The following is an 18945-nucleotide window of genomic DNA, read 5'->3' as shown; positions in this document are numbered from 1 at the left end:
GGCGTTGCAAAAGCCATCAGAGTGCTCAGCTCTAACAAGATTGTGAAATACTCTAGTAGGGGCTACAAGTCCCTCAGGATGTGATCCATCCTCCAGCCCCAATGGGGGCAGCTGGGCCTAGTGAAGAAAAATGAACCCAAGTCTCTATAGAGACCTCATCCTTCCTCAGGTCCCTGAGGAACTTGGAAGCGGGAGATTCCAGGGGCTGGATCAGGAATTGTGTGCAGGTGATGCTGGCTGAGGCTGCTGGGAGTCTTAGTCCAACACACGTGAAGGCCACCAGATTGGGGAAAGGTGATGCACAGTGTACGCTCCATCACTGAGCTATGGGGTCTCTCCCAGGCCCGTTATCCACGATCAACTGAGGATACCTGGGATCAGACCCGGGACTTGCTACATGCAGAACATCTGTTCTACCACTGAACTCTGGGCCCTTGACCGTGAACAGGTATGAAGCCATTCACTCTCACTTGTGATGACCTGTTATGCTTTTAGACAAGACAGAAGGCATCAGTCAAGGCTGATTTCAACATGACACAAGTCATGGACTAGTGCAGATAACTCTCAGGAGATCCTAAGGATAATGATATTCTTACAGAGCCATCCTATATTACCTGGGTGAGTGTCCCAGGGACCATAGGATGGCTTGGAAAAACCCTTCCAGCTCGGAGACAGTGCTCCAACCTCATAAGAACTTCAGAAGAGCCCTGCTAGATCAGACCAAGGGTCCACCTAGTCCAGCATTCTGTTCACACAGTGGCCAACCAGCTATCAACCAGGAACCCACAAGCAGGGCATGAGTGCAACAGCCCCCTCCCACCCATGTTCCCCAGCAACTGGTGTACACAGGCTCACTGCCTCTGGTACTGGAGGTAGCCACAGCCACCAGGACCAAGAGCCATGGATAGTCTTTTCCTCCAGGAATTTGTCCAACCCCTTTTAAGGCCATCCAAACTGGTGGCCATCACTATGTTTTGTGATAGCAAATTCAACAGTTTGACTATGTGTTGCGTGAAGTCCTTCCTTTTATCTGTCCTGAATCTCCCACCAATCAGCTTCATAGGATGACCCCGGGTTCTAGTGTTTTGAGAGAGCGAGAAAAATGTCTCACTATCCACATTCTCCACACCATGCATGATTTTGTAGACCTCTATCATGCCTTCCCTGACCCTTCTTTTTTCCAAGCTAAACAATCCCAGCAGTTGTAACCTTCCCCAAGGGGAGATGCTCCAACCCCTTGATCAACGTCGGAAGGAGAAATCAGAGATCTGCCACCACCCCGCCTGCTCGCAGCAGTGTGGAGAGAACCACACCTTGGAAAGGGGGAAGAGGGGCCGTTCTGGTGGGTGGAGAGGGGAGGAGACTGGAGAGGCCAGGATATGATTTATCTTGAGCTTCCTCCGTCCGCCTTCCCGCCTCCTCCAAAGTGCTGTTGCTAGATGGGCTGAAATGACCATCTAGTGAAAATATAGGAGATCAGAGGATGGCAAGGCAAAGATCATCTCCGCCACTCCTTCCGCCAGGCCAGCTTCAACCTGGCAGGGCACAGGAACCTTGGAAGATTCCAGGTTCGGAAGCATCCAAGCAGCGATGGAGCATTCCATAGGATTGCCCCCTTAGTCCGTCTTTTTATGCACTGGAGGCCATTGAGTATTCTAGATAATGTGCATTCCCATTTATTTATCTAAAGCAAGGATGAGGGATCCTGAAATCACAGAATGCCAGGAGTCTGAGAGAGCAACCCTATGCATGTTTACTCCAAGGTAAGTGTCATTTTCTTACCTGGGGATTCGAAAATAACAATCCGGTAGCTTCGTGTGCAATTATTGCAGCATTCCCTGGGATATTCCTTGCCAGCACTGGAACACTTAAATCCATTGCCTAAAGAATTGCATAGAGGAGGAAAACACTTGGGTTAGGTAGAACTGGAACTTTGCAAAGGATTCTGGAGCAACAGGGGTTTACAGGTGGTGACAGACATGGAACAATGTTACTGGGCAGCTTTATGTAAATATAGTAAGTTTCTAGTCCTTACGGAAGTGAAGAGCTTTTAAGGCAGGATAGAAATGTTTTAATTTTTTTAAAAATGGGTGTGCCTTCCATGCAAGACTCAAAGCAACTCCCCCCACCCCACATATCCTGATTCAGTCAGTAGCTATTAGCTCTACGATAACAGCACAGACTCAGTTTGAGTTGGCAATCCCATTGTTCAACGTAAATTATTTCAAACGTACAGTGCCTTGCACCTTGCTCAGTTTCAGCCACTATGCAATGGCATGCTACCAAGATAGGAAGGAAGGAAGGAAGGAAGGAAGGAAGGAAGGAAGGAAGGCACGGATTCTAAACAAATGCAAACCTCAGAGGTTCATGGAAGACCACTCAGCACACCAAAAGTTGCTGTGATCAGAACAGTGGTCTTTGGTGTTCTAGCGATGCTAAGAAAAATAGGATTCACCAGTGGAGGAATTGCAGGAGCATCTCTTGCCGCAAAATGATGTCAGCCTCGGCCATCGCCAGTGGTGGAGGAGTTCCCGTGCACAGCGTGGTGGTGATATTCCAGTCTGTTGGTGCAGCAGGACTTTCATTGGCTACCAAATGTAGTATGACAGCTGGGGCAGCCAATGGCAAGGCAGCCATTGGTGCTTCCAAGAAGGAACCCCCTCCCCATCACGCAAGGTCTGTGGATGAGACTATGCTCTAGATTCCATCTTGGTGGCGGCGGGGGCATTACCCTCCACCAGGAGCAGGGCCTTTTTGGTAGGTGCCCCAATGCTGCTAGAACTGCTAGGGAAATTCCAACAGCCTCCTCCCTGCTTTCTGCAGACAAGTAAAAGCACTGTTGTTTCAATTAGCCTTTGGGAATTAACCATGTCACTGTCCTGTTTGCATTTTAACTGCTGCCTTGTCATTTTCAGTTTGTATGATAGCTGTTGTTGTCGTTTTAATTGTTGCAAATAACACTATAGAACTTTGGAGAATAATGGTATAGAAATATTGGGTTTGATCCAGATTTAGTCATACCCAGAGTAGACCCATTGCAATCAATGGGACTTGAGTGAGTCATGGCTAACTCAAGTCCAATCGATTTCAGCGGGCCTACTCTTAAGTCTGACGAAATCTGGATCCGACCCATTTTAAATAATAAGCAATACTGTTAAGAATACATCACCTGGGTTTACTTGGGCTCAAGAGCACTCACAGCCCTGGTAAACGTTCATCTCCATCAGGGCTAGAAACTTTTTGACAATGCAAAAAACGAGGCACGGTAAATCCCCCACTGTCATTCCCGGGGAAACCCAGACGCAAGTTCTGCTCGTGTCCTCATCGAGCAAAACCACCGCCCCACCCCCATCGAACTCACATTTTAATTACCGTTGCGCCAGCTTCGGAAATCCTGAACACATACAGTCTTTTGAGTGCTTAATGCCTTATCTTGTACAATTATCGCAGTGTCAGACAACAGAAAGAAATCCACTCTCCAGGTTGTTCAATCCATACTGATTCACTGGCACTTAGGGAGAGAATGCACTTTTAATTACTGTCATTACGGTTTCCGACTGGGGAGGGGGAGGAGTGATTTCTCTGCAGCGAAATCAGCATGGAAACAAAGCAGGCGACGTTTGGGGTCGGAGAATTCAGAAAAGCAGATTCTCTGAGCTCACCTGCAAGCACACCCGCTTTGTTAGATAGGGCTGCTACGCTGAATTGACGGGATGGATTGATGGCGTAACGACGCAATCCTATACATGTCTGCTCAGAATAACATCTCGGGAGAAGAGCTTACAGAACCCCGATTGAGAAAATACTGGACATGTTCGTGGTTCAAATCCGGTACGGGGAAAATGTGCATGTCTGGAACTGGTGACGGGACAACGTGTCCCTGAAAAATACATCCTAGCCTGCTGGTGAAAAAATGCTGCTTGAATCCTTCTGACAGATGTATAATCAAAGATGGGATTACAACTCCCATCATCCCCATTCAGCGATGGAGGCCACTACACTGGGGAAGGCTGATATCTGTGTGCATTTAATAATAATGATGATGGTGATGCATATATATAATGCACACACACTGAAAACACATTTTGCAGGGCCATTTCTGATACATATATCAGAAAGATTCAAGCAGCATTTTTCTCACCAGCAGGCTGTGATTTCCTTATAGCTTTCCAGAGCAGTATCTGCCCAGGGTTAATGGAACAGGATTTGGACAGATGGCTCTCCCCTCCGCTGACCATTTCAGGTAGGGTTTTTTTTGCCTAATTAAAAGAGCATCCTCCTTCAAGAGCTCTCTTGTCTTTGTTTGCTAGGCAGATGGTGCCACATTATTGTCAAGGCCAACAGGAGTATCCACGGGGAAGCTGGACAAGATAAGGCTTCAAACAAATGTAAAAAGAACTACAGAGAAATGGGACGCTTCATGTCTTATGGATCTCCTACTGTGGGAAAATAAATAAATAACAACCCTAGAGGAAAACATGTGAATATGGCTGAGCAGATCAGTCCGTTTCCGTATCAAATCCCTGTCAATTTCGCACATGTTCATTCATAAGCCCATTCCATCACATCTCTGTATTCGTCCGCAACTTCTTCTTTTTTAAGTCTGCAAGAAAATTTCCACATGGACCGACTGGAGTCCACCAGGAGAAGAGCCTTCCGTGTGGTGGCCCCCTTTCTTTGGAACTCCCTGCCCCTGGAGGTCAGGCAGGCACCCACACTGTGTGCTGTTTCTGGCGCCTCCTGAAAACAGCACTGTTCCAGGAGGCATTCCTTAACTGACCAGTCACGGTTTCTATTGGCATCCTGTTTTTTAAAAATAGCATAATTTCAATCTGGTGTTTTAATCTATTTATCCTTTTACTGTTTTATCTCTTGTGTTCACCGCTCCAAAATCTGTTCTAGATATGGAGCAGTATACAAATATTGTAAATAAATAAATAAATGTGTATAAATGTGTATTTAGGGTCCAATCGCATGCATATTTAGATGGGGGGGGGGACCATCCTACAACTCCCAGCATGCCCCAGCCAGCATGACGGGCTGGGGCATGCTAGGAGTTGTAGGACCTTTTCCTGTCTAAACATGCATAGGGGTGTGCCCTTAGACACATAATTTCATCACAAAATACACATTTCTTTTAATGTACATGTACACCGAAATGTCTTTTATTCTAAAATATGCATTTTGGGTACTTTTTTTGAGCGGAGAACTGCACACAAAGGCCTCTTGAACTGCTCCCTCTTAAGGGTGGACAGACACAGATGTCTTGGCAGAAACCTCGCCTTTTAAATCAAGGGCAGAAAATCTCAGACTTGGGGGCTAAATCTGGCCCGCCTGTAGTCCAAGTCCAGATGCCTCGGGTTTCCCGGATGAACTTGCCTCCTTTCTCCAGACCACCAATCGTTTGGTGGTTTGGAGGGTGAGCAAATGCTCTGCAGTGGCTTACGGAGGGAACCATCTAGCTACGAACACCAGATGCTGAAAGGCATTAGATTTGCTCTGATGGAGGGGGAAAAAACTGTGATTCTTGGAACTGCAACACTCTGGACTGACTGACTGAAACCAGCCATGTGACAATTACACCAGTGCGTGTTGGAACCTAGAAGATCTCAAATTATTTTCCTTATGCAACGCCAGCTTCATTCTCAGAGTCTGTAAACATATCCTCCCCCCATGCATTAATGCTCTATTCTAGCTTTATGAAGACTGTAGTTAAGTGCAAGGGGATTTGCCCTGTCTGTTTTGCTAGAGATTTGATTTCCAGCCTCACTGGTATAAAACCCAGGAGACCCCGTGACCTTTGGAAAGCTGAGTACAGCATTGAAGCAAACAGGAAATTTGTGCTCCTTTTTTTTTTTTTTTCTTCTTCCTTATTTTTAAAACTCCCCCCACCCCCAAACATCATGCTTCAAGCATACTTCTATAATCATGAGGGCTAGAAACTCACTCTTTCTTTCTTTCTTTCTTTCTTTCTTCCTTCCTTCCTTCCTTCCTTCCTTCCTTCCTTTCAAAAAAGTGAAATTGAATAAAAATTTTGGGACGCTCAGATTTCTGATGAGCTGCTATGGGTTGCACAGAAATTTATTTATTTTATTTTATTTACAATATTTATATACCGCTCCACATCAGAAGATTTCGGAGCGGGGAACAACATGATAAAAGAATAAAACAACAGGTTAAAAGAGTTAAAACATTTTTTTTTAAAAGACAAACCCCAACAAAGTGGAATTTAACAAACCACAGCTGGTCATGCAAGGAAGGCCTCTTGAAATAACAACGTCTTCAGGAGGCACCAGAAGAAACACATGGCACCTGCCTGACCAATAAAGGCAGGGAATTCCACAGGAAGGGGGCCACCACACTGAAGGCTCTTTTCCTGGTGGGCTCCAACCAGGCCATGGGTCCATGTGGAACCACCAGGAACTTGCCCTCTGATGACCTCAGTGACTGGGCAGGTTGGTAAGGAAGGAGGCACTCTCTCAGGTATCCTGGTCCCAAGTTGTTTAGGGCTTTGTACACTAGTACTAACACCCTAAACCTGACCAGGTAGCAAATAGGCAGCCAGTGCAGTTCCCTCAGCAAAGGAGTTACACGCTGAAAAGGGGCAGCTCCTGACAATATCTCGCTGTGGCCCATTGCTGGAATGAAATATTTAATTTAATTTATTTATTACAGTTCTATACTGCCTAATAGCTGAAGCTCTCTGTACAATTCACAACAATTCAAACCATAAAACGTAACATAAGATAGGCTATAAACGTTTAAAACAGCAATATAAAATAGAAGTAGAAACCAACGTAAGACCTAGCAGCAATGCAAAGATTTAAAATACAGTAAGGGTCCAATCCTATGCATGTTTAGACAGAAAAAAGGCCTACAACTCCCAGCATTCCCCAGCTGGGTGTTGTAGGCCTTTTTCTCTGTCTAAACATGCATAGGATTGTGCCCTAACAGATTTAAAACAACAGAAACTGAAAGACTAAAATGCCTGGGAAAATAAGGTCTTCCCCTGGCGCTGGAAAGAGCACAACGTAGGCATCAGGTGAGCCTCTCTTGGAAGCTCATTTGAAGAATTCTTATGCTGCTTTTTAGGCCCATGCCCTCCCAAAGCCATGCACAAAAAGCAGTGACAGCAATTTAAAGGTGATCACATCAAAACAGAGGTTATACACTGGCGATAGGGTTAGAATCATGGAGTCAGCAGGGACTTCGGAGATCATGTAGTCCAACTTCCTGCTCAGTGCAGGCTCTGCAATGCAGAAGGCACCTACTGCATGCCTAACATTTGGCCGTCCAGCCTCTTCTTAAATGCCACCAGCAAAGGAGCATTTCCCCACTTCCCAAGGCATTCTGTCCCATTCAGTGGAGGCTGGTGATCCTTGGATCTCTCCTTTAGAGTTCTGACTGAAACCTGGAGCAGATTCACCGCCCCACTGACATCGGAGCCCCCAGCCTCCACTGCTCCCACTGCTGAACAGCCCTCATGGCCTGGAAAACACTCCTAATGATCGGCTGGAATCGGGTTAGTGAGAGAGAGCCAGGGCTGTGCTTTTTGAGAAAGGGAACAGTGAAGGACAGCCCAGCTTGGCCATTAGAATACATAATGCAAAGTGCATCTATGCATGGATAATCTCTCTCTCTCTTGCCGAAGGCAAAAAGGGAGGGCCTTAATACAAGCATGATTGTCAGGGTTGTCTCTGGGCCCACAGAGTCCCAAGGTAGCTCTGATTCTGAGGAGGAGATACAATTCGTGGGGGAGGAACTCTCTCAGACTTCAGAGGCACAGCTGGAGGGGGAGCCCCCCCTGCTCACATCCCTGGGAGCGACAGTGACCCAGGCATGGAAAGGGAGGGACAACTTGAGCTTTTACATGCGAGGCGCAGGCACAAGCGAGAGATTGCAGGAGCCGAGCTTAGGCACTCAGCCCGATTGGCTCGACATCAACAGCTACGCCCAGACGCATCACGGCAAAGGGGGAGACCTTCTCCTCCCACCCCTTAAGTGCAGAGAGTTGCCACGTTTTTCCCAAACGGAGATCAACTGACATCCTAACCCTTAGAAACCCTTAGATGGCTGTCCCTTTGTAGTTCCTCTGAGTCTCAGGCAATTAGCATCTGTATGTCTACTGTTAGTGGGTACTGTTAGGGAGGTACTGTTAGTGGGTGGTTCGTCTGCCCGGCTAGGTGATATTCAACCTGTTCTGGAGGGGGTTGCACTCCCTCTAAAGGATCAGGTTTGTAGTTTGGGGGTGCTCTTGGATCCAGAACTGTCACTTGAGGCACAGGTGAACTCAGTGGCACGGAGCACTTTTTATCAGCTTAGGCTGGTATACCAACTACGCCCTTAGCTGGACAGAGATAGCCTAGCTACAGTTATCCATGCTCTGATAACTTCTCGTCTGGATTACTGCAATGCGTTATACGTGGGGCTGCCTTTGAAAACGGTCCGGAAACTTCAGCTGGTCCAAAATAGGGCAGCAAGATTGTTAACAGGGACTGGCCTGCGAGCTCATATTACGCCAGTACTTTTCCAGCTGCACTGGCTGCCAGTCCATTTCCAGGCCCGATTCAAAGTGCTGGTGTTAACATTCAAAGCCCTTAACGGCTTGGGGCCAGGTTACCTGAAGGATCGCCTCCTCCCATATGTGCCTGCCCAGACCTTAAGGTCATCATCAGCGGCCCTCCTCCGTGAGCCCCTGCCAAAGGAAGTGAGGCGGGTGGCTACTAGGAGGAGGGCTTTTTCTGATGTGGCACCCCGGCTCTGGAATGAGCTCCCTAGTGAGGTTCGCCTGGCGCCTACATTGTACTCCTTTCGGCGCCAGGTGAAGACCTTTTTATTTTCCCAGGCTTTTTAGCTTTCTAAATTTTTATCTTTGCTGTTTTAAATCTGTATTTTAAACTCCTGTACTGCTGCTAGGTTTTATTGTGGTTGTATTGTTATATTGTGGTTTTAATGTTCTATATATTTTAAATTGTTTTATTGTGTGTTGTTTGGTTTTAATTTTTGTGAACCACCCAGAGAGCTTTGGCTATTGGGCGGTATAGAAATGAAATAAATAAATAAAAATAAATAAATAAATAAATAAATAAATATGTCTCATTAGGATGAATGGAATTAAAGCCTCAAAAAGCAGCCCTTTTGTCTGAATGTTGATTCTGGCTATTGGAGGATTCAGTAGGCAACAGGGGCATCTTGACAATGCTTTAGCTTGAAGTTCTTACTGCCAGCAACTAAGCCTTAGGAGAGGCATCTCAACTTCTTAGATCCCTCTGACTGGTGGTTGGGGTGTGTGAAAGTTTGAGGCCTCAGAGGCAAAGGGGGAAAAGGGTCAGGCTTAGAGGCCTGGAGTTTTGTCCCTGAGAGAAGTAGTTCCACTTCCCCGGTTCAGTTGCATGTCTTCAGGTTTGAAACAATACTTTCAGTTTTGAGGGAGGAGGGTATAAAAAGAGTCAGAGAGAGACGGAGTGGGAAGCAGCAGCCTAAGGCTAAGTGCAGCTAGGGTGAAGGAACTTGCGTTTTTACAACATGTGTTTTCTCTTAATGCCTTTTGTATCACTCAGCTCTATTGCGTAAATACATTTAGTTGTGAAGCTGCTTGCTTCAATGTACCAGTAAACTGTTGTGGTTAAACCCTAGAGTGTCTAGAGTGTTAGTCACCCCACGTCTACAGCCTAAACCCCACATTATTGGGAAGGGGAAAGTAAAAGAAGGAAGGTGAGACTCTTAAGGAGGCAAGAGATCCTTAAGGAGTTGCTTAGGGGGGCCAGGTCATAAGGGGAACCCTAGCAGAGGGAAATGGAGTGGGGCCAAGAGAAGGGGGCATAGCCATCTGAGAGACCCCAGAGGGTCACACTGGGACCCTGGGAGGCTGAATTTGGCCCCTGGGCCTGAGGCATCTGCACCTTTGCTCTAGACATACATATAAGTCCATTCAGGCGTTACACCCTATGCAATTAGATTCCCAGGACGATGGGTGTGGGGCTGTGATTACTGGACCCGCCACTGCATTCCCACTGGCACTGGTCTCAGGTGTATGTGGGGGGTCTGAAGTGGGGAGGCTGCTCTATGGGTTTAGCCTTGTCACATGACGTTGAGCCCTGATCGTGCAGGATTCTACTCTTTGTGGGTAGTTGACACATTTCAAGCAGGTTCCCTACTTCAGACCATCTGTCGAACACGTGGATATGAACGTGGGCTGTGGGACCAGCAAGAGTGTCCCTGCTGTCCCTCTCCCCAGTGCAATAAGAATTATGTGAAGCATAGTGCCTGAACGGGACTCTGCACACCACACTCGCTTTGCGCTGTTCGTCATTGTTTTATGCACTTAGAAGACCGACATTGTCTGCTTGAAAGGACCCCACAGAAATTTAAGTAATGGAAGACCTTTCATAAAATAAATAAATAACCAACAAACCACATCATTAAAAAAAAAAAAACATATTGAAGAATGGTGGTCGGCAGGCCAAAACAGAAAAATAAAAATGCATCTGTCTCCCAAATCTAAAGAGCAGAGTTTGATTCATAACACAATGAGGGTGCCAGCTGGAAAATACCTTCGAATTGCTGACAAAACATCAGCAGGGAAGCAGACAGCTGGATCGGGTAGGGGGCTGTGGGGGTGGGAGGGGGAAGAACTTATACCTTAGCGGCAGAGCGCAGGCTTTGGATATAGCGGAAGGCCCGCAGCTCCATCACCAGCGCCTCCAGCTTAGACGACCCAGGTAGAGGGGCTGGGAAGGACCAGTGAAGGTGGGTGACCCTGATTCCAGTGGGACTGTGAATCCATTCCGGGTTTCCATCAGGACCAGCCAGAACTCTAAACAAGCTATCCAAGATGCTGTCCCAAAAATAAGTTCCACACTTTGGATAGCTCCATTAGGGTTCTGGCTGGTTCTGACTGACACCCAGAATGGATTCACAGCCCCACTGGAACTGGAGCTGCCAGCCTCCCCTAGGAAGAACCCCCTCCGACCCACCTGCTAGGAGAGTAGAGACAGCATTGGGCTAGGCCAGCCTTGCCCAAGGTGGTAGATTCCAGATGTTTTGGACCACAACTCCCACCAGCCTCACCCAGCATGCACAATGGACATGGGCGATGGGATTTGTAACCCAAAACATCTGGAGGGTGTCAGCATTTATTTATTTTTATTATTTATTTATTTAAAACATTTGTATCCCGCCCTGTATCATTAAGATCTCAGGGCGGCGTACAGATAAAATAAATGTAAACAGTATAAAACAATAAATAAACAGCTAAAAACATATTGAACAAGCTAATACCAATTAAAATCTAAAACAATAAAATAGTTTAAAACAGTGTGCTACCTTAGGGAATGCATTTAGCCCTCAAAGGCTTTGGTAAAAAGCCATGTGCTAACTTGGCACTGAAATGAAACCACCGTCGGAGCTGATCGGGCCTCCAAAGGGATGCCATTTCACAACTGGGGTGCCACAGCAGAGAAGGCCCCTCCCAGATCCCACCGTAGTGTACTGGTGGGATGCAGAGAAGGGCCCCTCCAACAGATCTGTCCTCAGGCAGGCATATATAGTGGGAGGCACTCCCTCAAGTATTGAGGTCCCAAGCTACTTACAGCTTTAAATGTCATCACTAGCACCCTGAATTCTGACCGGAAGCGTATCGTCAAGCAGTGCTAATGAAACTGAATGAGACCAATGTCTGCGCCAATCGGGTCTCCAAGGGGAGGGCATTCCACAACCAGGGTGCCACAGCAGAGAAGGCCCTCTCCCACATCCCATCGAAGTGTTTGCCTCGCACTGGTGGGATGTAGAGGACAGCCCCTCATCTCAGTCCTCAGGCAGGCATATATAGGGGGAGGCGCTCCCTCAAATATCGAGTCCCAAGACACTTAGGGCTTTAAATGTTGGAAAGGTTGGGGCTAGATGGACTGACGGTCCGGCAATATATAGGGATGAGTGAACCAGCAAAACGTGAGCTCGCCAAAGTTCTCCAGATTCCATCTCGAAGCTCATTCCAACTCAAGTCAATACCAGGTTGCGAGCTATTTTTTTTTGTGCATGTAAATCCGAGTGTATTTTCACCTGGATTTTCCCAAATGTGTGCATCAATTGTGCACGTCTTTGAAACATATGCATTCTTCTCCCTTTAATTCTCCCGTATTTGGGCGCATTTTTCAAAAGTATGCATTTTCATGTACATTTTTCAAATGCCATTGAACGCATGCCGTTGAATGCATTTCGGGGGGCTCCGTGAATCACATTGCAAGCTCGGAAATGTATGGACTTTGACCGCAGGTTGCATCAGAGTCCGTTCAGTCTGGATGTATGGTGAGAACCGGGTAAATCCCGATCAAAAACAACCTGAAACAAATTTCTCGTACGTGCCTAGCAGTATAAGGCTGCTTCGTTGTTATTTTTTAAATTGAGCAGGGGAGACCTATAAGTCAATAGTCTTATTGCTTTTAATTGCCAGCCTAAATCTGACCAACGACTACAGGAGTTTGCTCACCTCTAACAATGGCACTGACTTACCCTACAGGGCTGATGAAAGGATGACAAAGGTAAAGAAATGGTACAGATTCAGCCAGAATGGAAACACATTGGAGTAGAAACCACATGGGAGGAACACCTGGATTTTATAGTTCCAAAATGGGGGATCCAACATTTTTCCCTTTCTGGTTCCCAGGAATTCTAGGGGCAGCTGTAGGTCCAACCAACCAATGACTGGAAGAGCCTAATTTGACTGTCTGCAGACCACACTATATCCCGGGGCTCTAAACGTGCAGTCACTGCGACTTCACTATCCAGTCACTTTTTTTCCTCCCCGGTCCCCCCCACCCTGCCCACCACCCCTGAAACCTGATGAAGAGGTCTGGAGATCTCCAAAGCTTGCACATTTTTTCTGTTCGTTTGGGTGGTGTTTTGAGATGGAGTTTGGAAGACAAAGTATCTGGCACATTTTGACCACTAGAAAACCCTGTATCAGGGGTGGGCAATTTATGGTCAGTGGAGACTGATGGCTCCAATTTTGGTGCAGTTGTGAATCCATTCTGGGTTTTAGTTAGAACCAGCCAGAACTTTAAAGGAGCTATCCAAGGTGCTGAACCTGTTTTTTTGGCTAGGGCTCAGCATCTTGAATGGTTCCTTTCGAGCTCTGGCTGGTTCTGACTGACACACAGAATGGATTCACAGCCCCACTGAAATTGGAGCCACCAGCCTCCACTCCTTATGGCCCTCCGTATGTTTTGGCCTACATCTCCCATCATCCCTCACCACCGGCAATGCTGGCTAGGGCTGATGGGAGTTTTAGGAGGGTCACAAGCTGCCCACCCCTGCCCTATATCAACACTTCTGTATTGTTAATTTCACAGGTTGGCTGAAATTGCTTGAACAAGACCGTGGTGGAGGGAAAGTCTTTTGTTTTTTGTGCTTTTGCGGGCTTCGAAAGGCAGACAGGAAGGCTGATGGAGATTTCAAATGAAGCAAAGCAAGGGAACATTCAACATGGAGCTCAACGCTCAGATGTAATTACCTCCAAGATTGCCGCTGACATTCCCTCTGAAATGGAACTGTTCACAACAGCGAAGCTTTTTTTCACAGCAGCGTGGAGATCTTCCTGGGGGATCTCCTGTAGCAAATGTACCCCATCCACCCTTGCAAGGAAACATTGTTTCATCCGTTAATTGGTCTCCAGGCCCTGGACTCTGGGGTCATGCAGTGTTACTGTATGGCAGAAGACTCAGGGACAACAGTGTGGTCTCATTTCGGGAAAAGAAAGACGTCACAGGAAATTGCCTTATTCAGAGTGAGACCATTGGTCCAGCTGGCTCGGTATTGTCTACTGTCAATAACGTCTATACCAGGACATCATGTGGCCTGTGGACTGAATGCGTCCCCCACCACACCGCTGAATTTGGCAGTGAGAAAAAGAGAGAGTTGGATTTAGCGTCATGGAGTACTAAAAAGGGGCAAATTTAGCTCGTCTGCAAGCTAAATTTGACCCTTTCAGCACTGCGTAGCCACTATGGAGTGCTAAAAGTAGGGATGTCGGAGGAATCCGTCCAGGGGGTGGACTTTGCCAAGCTTTCAGCAGCTTGGACTTCGGCACGTCTTCCTGTGAGCTGGCCAGACCCAATCTGCATCGAGTCGGGTCAGCTCGTGAATTTTCTGGGTTTTTTCTTAAATAGAAAGTTGTGCAAATTGCAGTTTATGCAACTTCTTGTTTACAGGGGGAAAAAACACCAAAAAAGGTTCCCGGATTTCAAGAAAAACCCTTGGCTCGGCTCATGAATGCAAGCCAAGCTGGGCAGGCAGTGGGAATCCTTCGGGCCCCCAAAGGGCCAGATTTGCAAATAATGGACACCTCTAGCGAAAAGGGTTATATTTAGCTTGCAGACTACCTGAATTTGATCCCTTCAGCACTCCATAGAACTACAGTGCTGTTTGCGGCTGAATTTGAAGTCGAACCGCCATTGTTGTTTTAAATATAGAGTGTGGCTTGCAGTGTGTGTGTGTGTGTGGGGGGGGGGGGAGTTCAGGCAGTAAAAATGGTCCCCACCCCTCCCAGAGCTGTTCACCCTTGGTCTACACGGACCGGTAGCAGCTCTCCAGGGTTCCAGACAAGGGTTTTACGCAGCCCTACTTGGAGACTCCAGGGATAGAACCTGGGACCTTGTACATACAAAGCAGGTGCTGTGACACTGAGCTACAACTAGGGATGGGTGAATGAGCAATGTCCAAGACAGCCAAGATTCTCAACATCTCACTGCTTGCCTTGTGCCTGATTCCAGTTTGGGATCACCGCCCCCCCCCCCCATGCACAAATGGGAAACCTGCACAAATCGAACAGCGATCGAATAGGAGATCCATGTCAATCCCCCCAAATTTGCGCAAATCCCCTGAATGTGCACAAATTTCCACCATAGACAAAAACATGGCTGATTCAGTCTGCAGAGGAAATGTGCACAAATAGAACTGGGAATCAGGAACAGGATGATCATAAGCATGTGTTGGGCAAGTTACGAATATTTTCGGTGGGCACACGCTCACGCTTATGCTTGGAACTTTGAACTTTGAACAGGGCATGCTTGTATGTTCTGCCAGAAAAAAACGAAGGTCTCGTACATCCATAGCTATGGCCCTTTGCCATCATCTCAAGAGAAGAACTGAAGAGGGCCCATGGCTCAGTGTTAGAACGTCTTATGTTTTGAACATCTTCTGTCTACCCTCCTGTTCACCAGGGCAGCAGTCCAAAGTGTGTATGGGGGGTAAGTGCTTGGGGGGCCAAGAATAGATGGGAGGAAAAGAGGAAGTACTTCAATTCTTTTCCAACTCGGATGAAAATCCAACCGGAGAAGAATTATGGGGGTCATGATGCTTTGCTCATATTTGAAGTGAACTTTCCAAGCCCCCAGTGCTCATATTTCCAAGCTGGGGGGGGGGGAGATACATTTCAGTGACATCACTGCCCCAAATCAAAATGAATAAAGTAAAGGGAGCTGGGGGAAAAGAAAACAAAAAACCTCTCTACATAAATATAACATTAATAGCCTACCGTTTCACTTTCTCTTTGACTTCCTCTGCAAACACTGGATCGACCTATAGCAAAAAAAGGGAAAGAAAAACAGAAAATAGGTATATCATGCCAACACAGCACCCTCCATACTGGGAAAATACTAACGCTCTTGGGCTGAAAACAAATGCTTCTTTCCTAAGAACGGTGGGTTAAAACAGGACAAAGTCTTTGCTACACACTGCACAGGCAGAAGGGTATTTTTGCAACAAGGTTCTCCCCAAGGTAATGCTGCTACTTTTGAGTCCCTCAACAATAAAGCAAAACAATCATAAGTCAACCATCAACTGGTGCATTTCACTGAATGATATTTCTTCCCTTTTCTTTTTCCAGCAAAGCTGTTGGAACATTTACACCCAGTCTGGCCCAGAGGGGTTATTTGATAAGTCAAAGATGGCACAGTAGACACGGCTGATACCATCACTTACGATACATGTGGATCCTAAAAGTGCATTTTGGGGGTTGGGGGGTGATCTCAGTGAGATCAGGACATGATAAATGATGCCTACTTTTCAGGTACAGTTGTACTTCTATAAAGTTACTAGCTGATATACCCGGCGTTGCCCGGGATGTAATTTTGTCATAGGCACTATTTGTTAGAAACACATTAAGGTAGGTTTACGCTTCTCGGAAAGGCCCCATAAGAAAGGGGAAAAGTTGAATCCACCAGGCTGGATTAAAAAAGCATAACAACTATAATGAGTAGATTGAATAAAAAACACTACTAAAAATGCAAGAGACTGCATCTGTAAGCACTACTACAGTATAATCCACACTGAATCTCATACCACTATTAAAATGTTCAACAGAGGCTTCCTTGCTGGATATTGCAGGAAGAGGGGAGAGAAACTAAATGCTCTGCACAGTCAGAAAAGAAACCATGAGTAAAGGGGAGGGAACAAACGGCGGCCAGCCCATCCAAGGTGAAGGAAGTCAGAGTGAATGGGAGAGAGACCAATAGAATGAAAGATGGCCGATGGCATGACTGGTAGCTGAAATCAGAAACCTGGCCTGCCCCATGATTGAGAGGGTGCACTTGTTAGTAAGGGAAAGTATAAGCAAAGTAATCATGTGACCCAGTGACTCCTGTCATACAATCCGGCAAGTGAGAATGTGAACTAAAAGCGGCAAGAACTCTAGGGCCCAAATGGCAGGCTCACTGGGCCCCTACAGTGTGATTACACCCAAGGCAGCTCCCCCTTATTCCCTGCGTTACAGACAGCCCTGCAGCCAGCCACTGTCAGGGTGGAAACTGAGCTGATAGAACCCCAGAGCAGTTCTGATTCTGAGGAGGAACAGCAATCCGTGGGAGAGGAGCGCGCTCATCTCTCACAGGCACAACAGCTGGCAGAGATTTCTCCTGCCAGCATTCCTGGGATAGATAGTGACCCTGGCAGCAAGAGTGCGCTGGAGGGGGGCTTTCTGGACGCTGACGCCAGGAGCGACGACAGTTGGAGGGCAAGGAAAGGAGATGTAGCGCACTCGTTTGGCGCGCAAGCAATGGTAGCGTCCCGAGGACCCAAGGGAAAGAGGGAGGATTTCTCCCTAGCCCATAAATTCAGGGTCTTCCCGTGATTCTCCTTCAAACAGGGACCAACTGCCTAACCTGGAGCATAGGCTACTCTGCTATCTTTTCCCCTGTGCTGTTCCTTGCTTAGTCGCTGGTGATTAGCATCTGAAAGAGTCATTAAGTTGTAAAAGGATTAAAGCCTTGAAAAGAATCCTTTTGTCTGTGTCTTCAGTTAGCTATTGGAGTAGCCTGAAAGAGGCAACTAGGGCGCTCCTGACAGCCACAAACCCACAAACCCACACACAATTTTTGACTTATATATATCATTATCATATATATATGATAAGCTGTCACGTTGAATAGTGCTGAAATTGTATTTATTATAAGGACTTATATACCACTCCATGTAATAAAATCCCCAAGTGGTTTACAGGTAATAATATCAAAATCACAGCTTAAAATATGCTATGAAGACAATCTCACCTACAATAATAAAAGCAATAAAAATTTGCATCATGATTAATTATGATTCACAAGCTAGTGTAGAGAGCGAGAGTGTTGGACTGGGAGCCAGGAGATCCGGGTTCTAGTCCCCACTCAGCCATGGAAGCTCACTGGGTGACTCTGGGCCAGTCACAGACTCTCAGCCCAACCCACCTCACTGGGTTGTTGTTGTGAGGATAAAACGGAGAGGAGGATTATGTACGCCACCTTGGATTCCTTGCAAGAGGAAAAGGGTGGGGTAAAAATACAATAATAAATAAATAAATAAATAAATAAATACAAGCTAGAGAAAGCCAGAAATGAGTTTATCAGAGTCAAATGAATAGAAAATCGCAGGACATTTAATTGATCAAAGTAAAAATTATAGGACATTGACCAGTCTTGTGGACAATAGCAATCTCTCTCTTCCTGATCATTTTGCCTGTGTGTGTGTGTGAACTCACACATGTGACTCAGCCCCCCTGCCAATCTGAGAGGGCTATTTGTATAGTAGTAATGCTGTTGTTCTGACCCACCTTAGGTCAGATAGAGATCCAGTACTGGGTTCTGACCCACCAACTGAAGATAAATGTTCGACGGGGAACCTACCCTAGCTCAATGGCAGACCACATAAGAACATAAGAAGAGCCATCAGACCAAGGGTCCATCTAGTCCAGCATTCTGTTCACACAGTGGCCAACCAGCTGCCCATGGGAAACCCACAAGCAGGACATTAATACAACAGCACCCTCCTGCCCATGTTCCCCAGCAACTGGTGTACATAAGCCCACTGCCTCTGATACTGGAGGTAGGACATAGCCCTCAAGCCTAGTAGCCACTGATAGCCATCTCCTCCAGAAATTTGCCTAGCCCCCTTTTAAAGCCATCCCAATTGGTGGCCATTGTCACATCCTGTGGAAGTGAATTCCATTGTTTGATTATGCACTTTGTGAAGAAGTCCTTCCTTTTATCTGTCCTGCATCTCCCACCAATCAGCTTCATGGGATGACCCCGGGTTCTGCCACATGCCTTGCACGTAAAAGGTGGCAGGTTCAACATCTACTTCCTGAAATCCTGAAGAGGCATCACCAGTGTAGAACATACAACGCTGAGCTGGAAGGACCAATGGCTTTGTGTTCCTCCACCAAGGCAGGTGTGATGGTTGGGGGGGGGGGAACAGGGCCTCTCTGGTGGCAGCACCCTGATTGCGGAAATCCTTCCCAGTATGAGGTTGGCTTGGCTCCTTCTCTGTTGCCCTTTAGGTGGACAGTTAAGACGTTTTTGTTCAGGGTTCCACAGATTAACTCCATGCTTAATAGCCAAACATTATTTCTGTTAGCCAGCAAGAATATAGTCAAAGTGCCTGTGAAGACATGCAGAGTGCCTTCCTTTTCCTACCCAG

General features: G+C 46.7%; 1 protein-coding gene across 1 annotated transcript in view; it reads right to left on the bottom strand.

Moving 5' to 3' along the window:
- The window catches only part of GLT1D1 (glycosyltransferase 1 domain containing 1), a 73898-nt gene that overhangs the window by 6137 nt on the left and 48816 nt on the right, over positions 1-18945 (bottom strand). The window contains exons 9-11 of the mRNA XM_084819700.1: positions 15533-15576; positions 13511-13631; positions 1783-1881 (exon numbers count right to left, since the gene is read on the bottom strand). Of these exons, the coding sequence (XP_084675826.1) occupies positions 1783-1881; positions 13511-13631; positions 15533-15576 (264 nt within the window). The remainder of the gene's footprint in view (positions 1-1782; positions 1882-13510; positions 13632-15532; positions 15577-18945) is intronic.

This window comes from Heloderma suspectum, chromosome 13 (genome assembly GCF_057233095.1).
Source record: "Heloderma suspectum isolate Gila_16-S chromosome 13, 16-S_ref, whole genome shotgun sequence".
NCBI classification, from domain to species: Eukaryota; Metazoa; Chordata; class Lepidosauria; order Squamata; family Helodermatidae; genus Heloderma; species Heloderma suspectum.
Note: the sequence above shows the minus strand (reverse complement) of the source record. Positions and strands in the feature narration are given on the sequence as shown.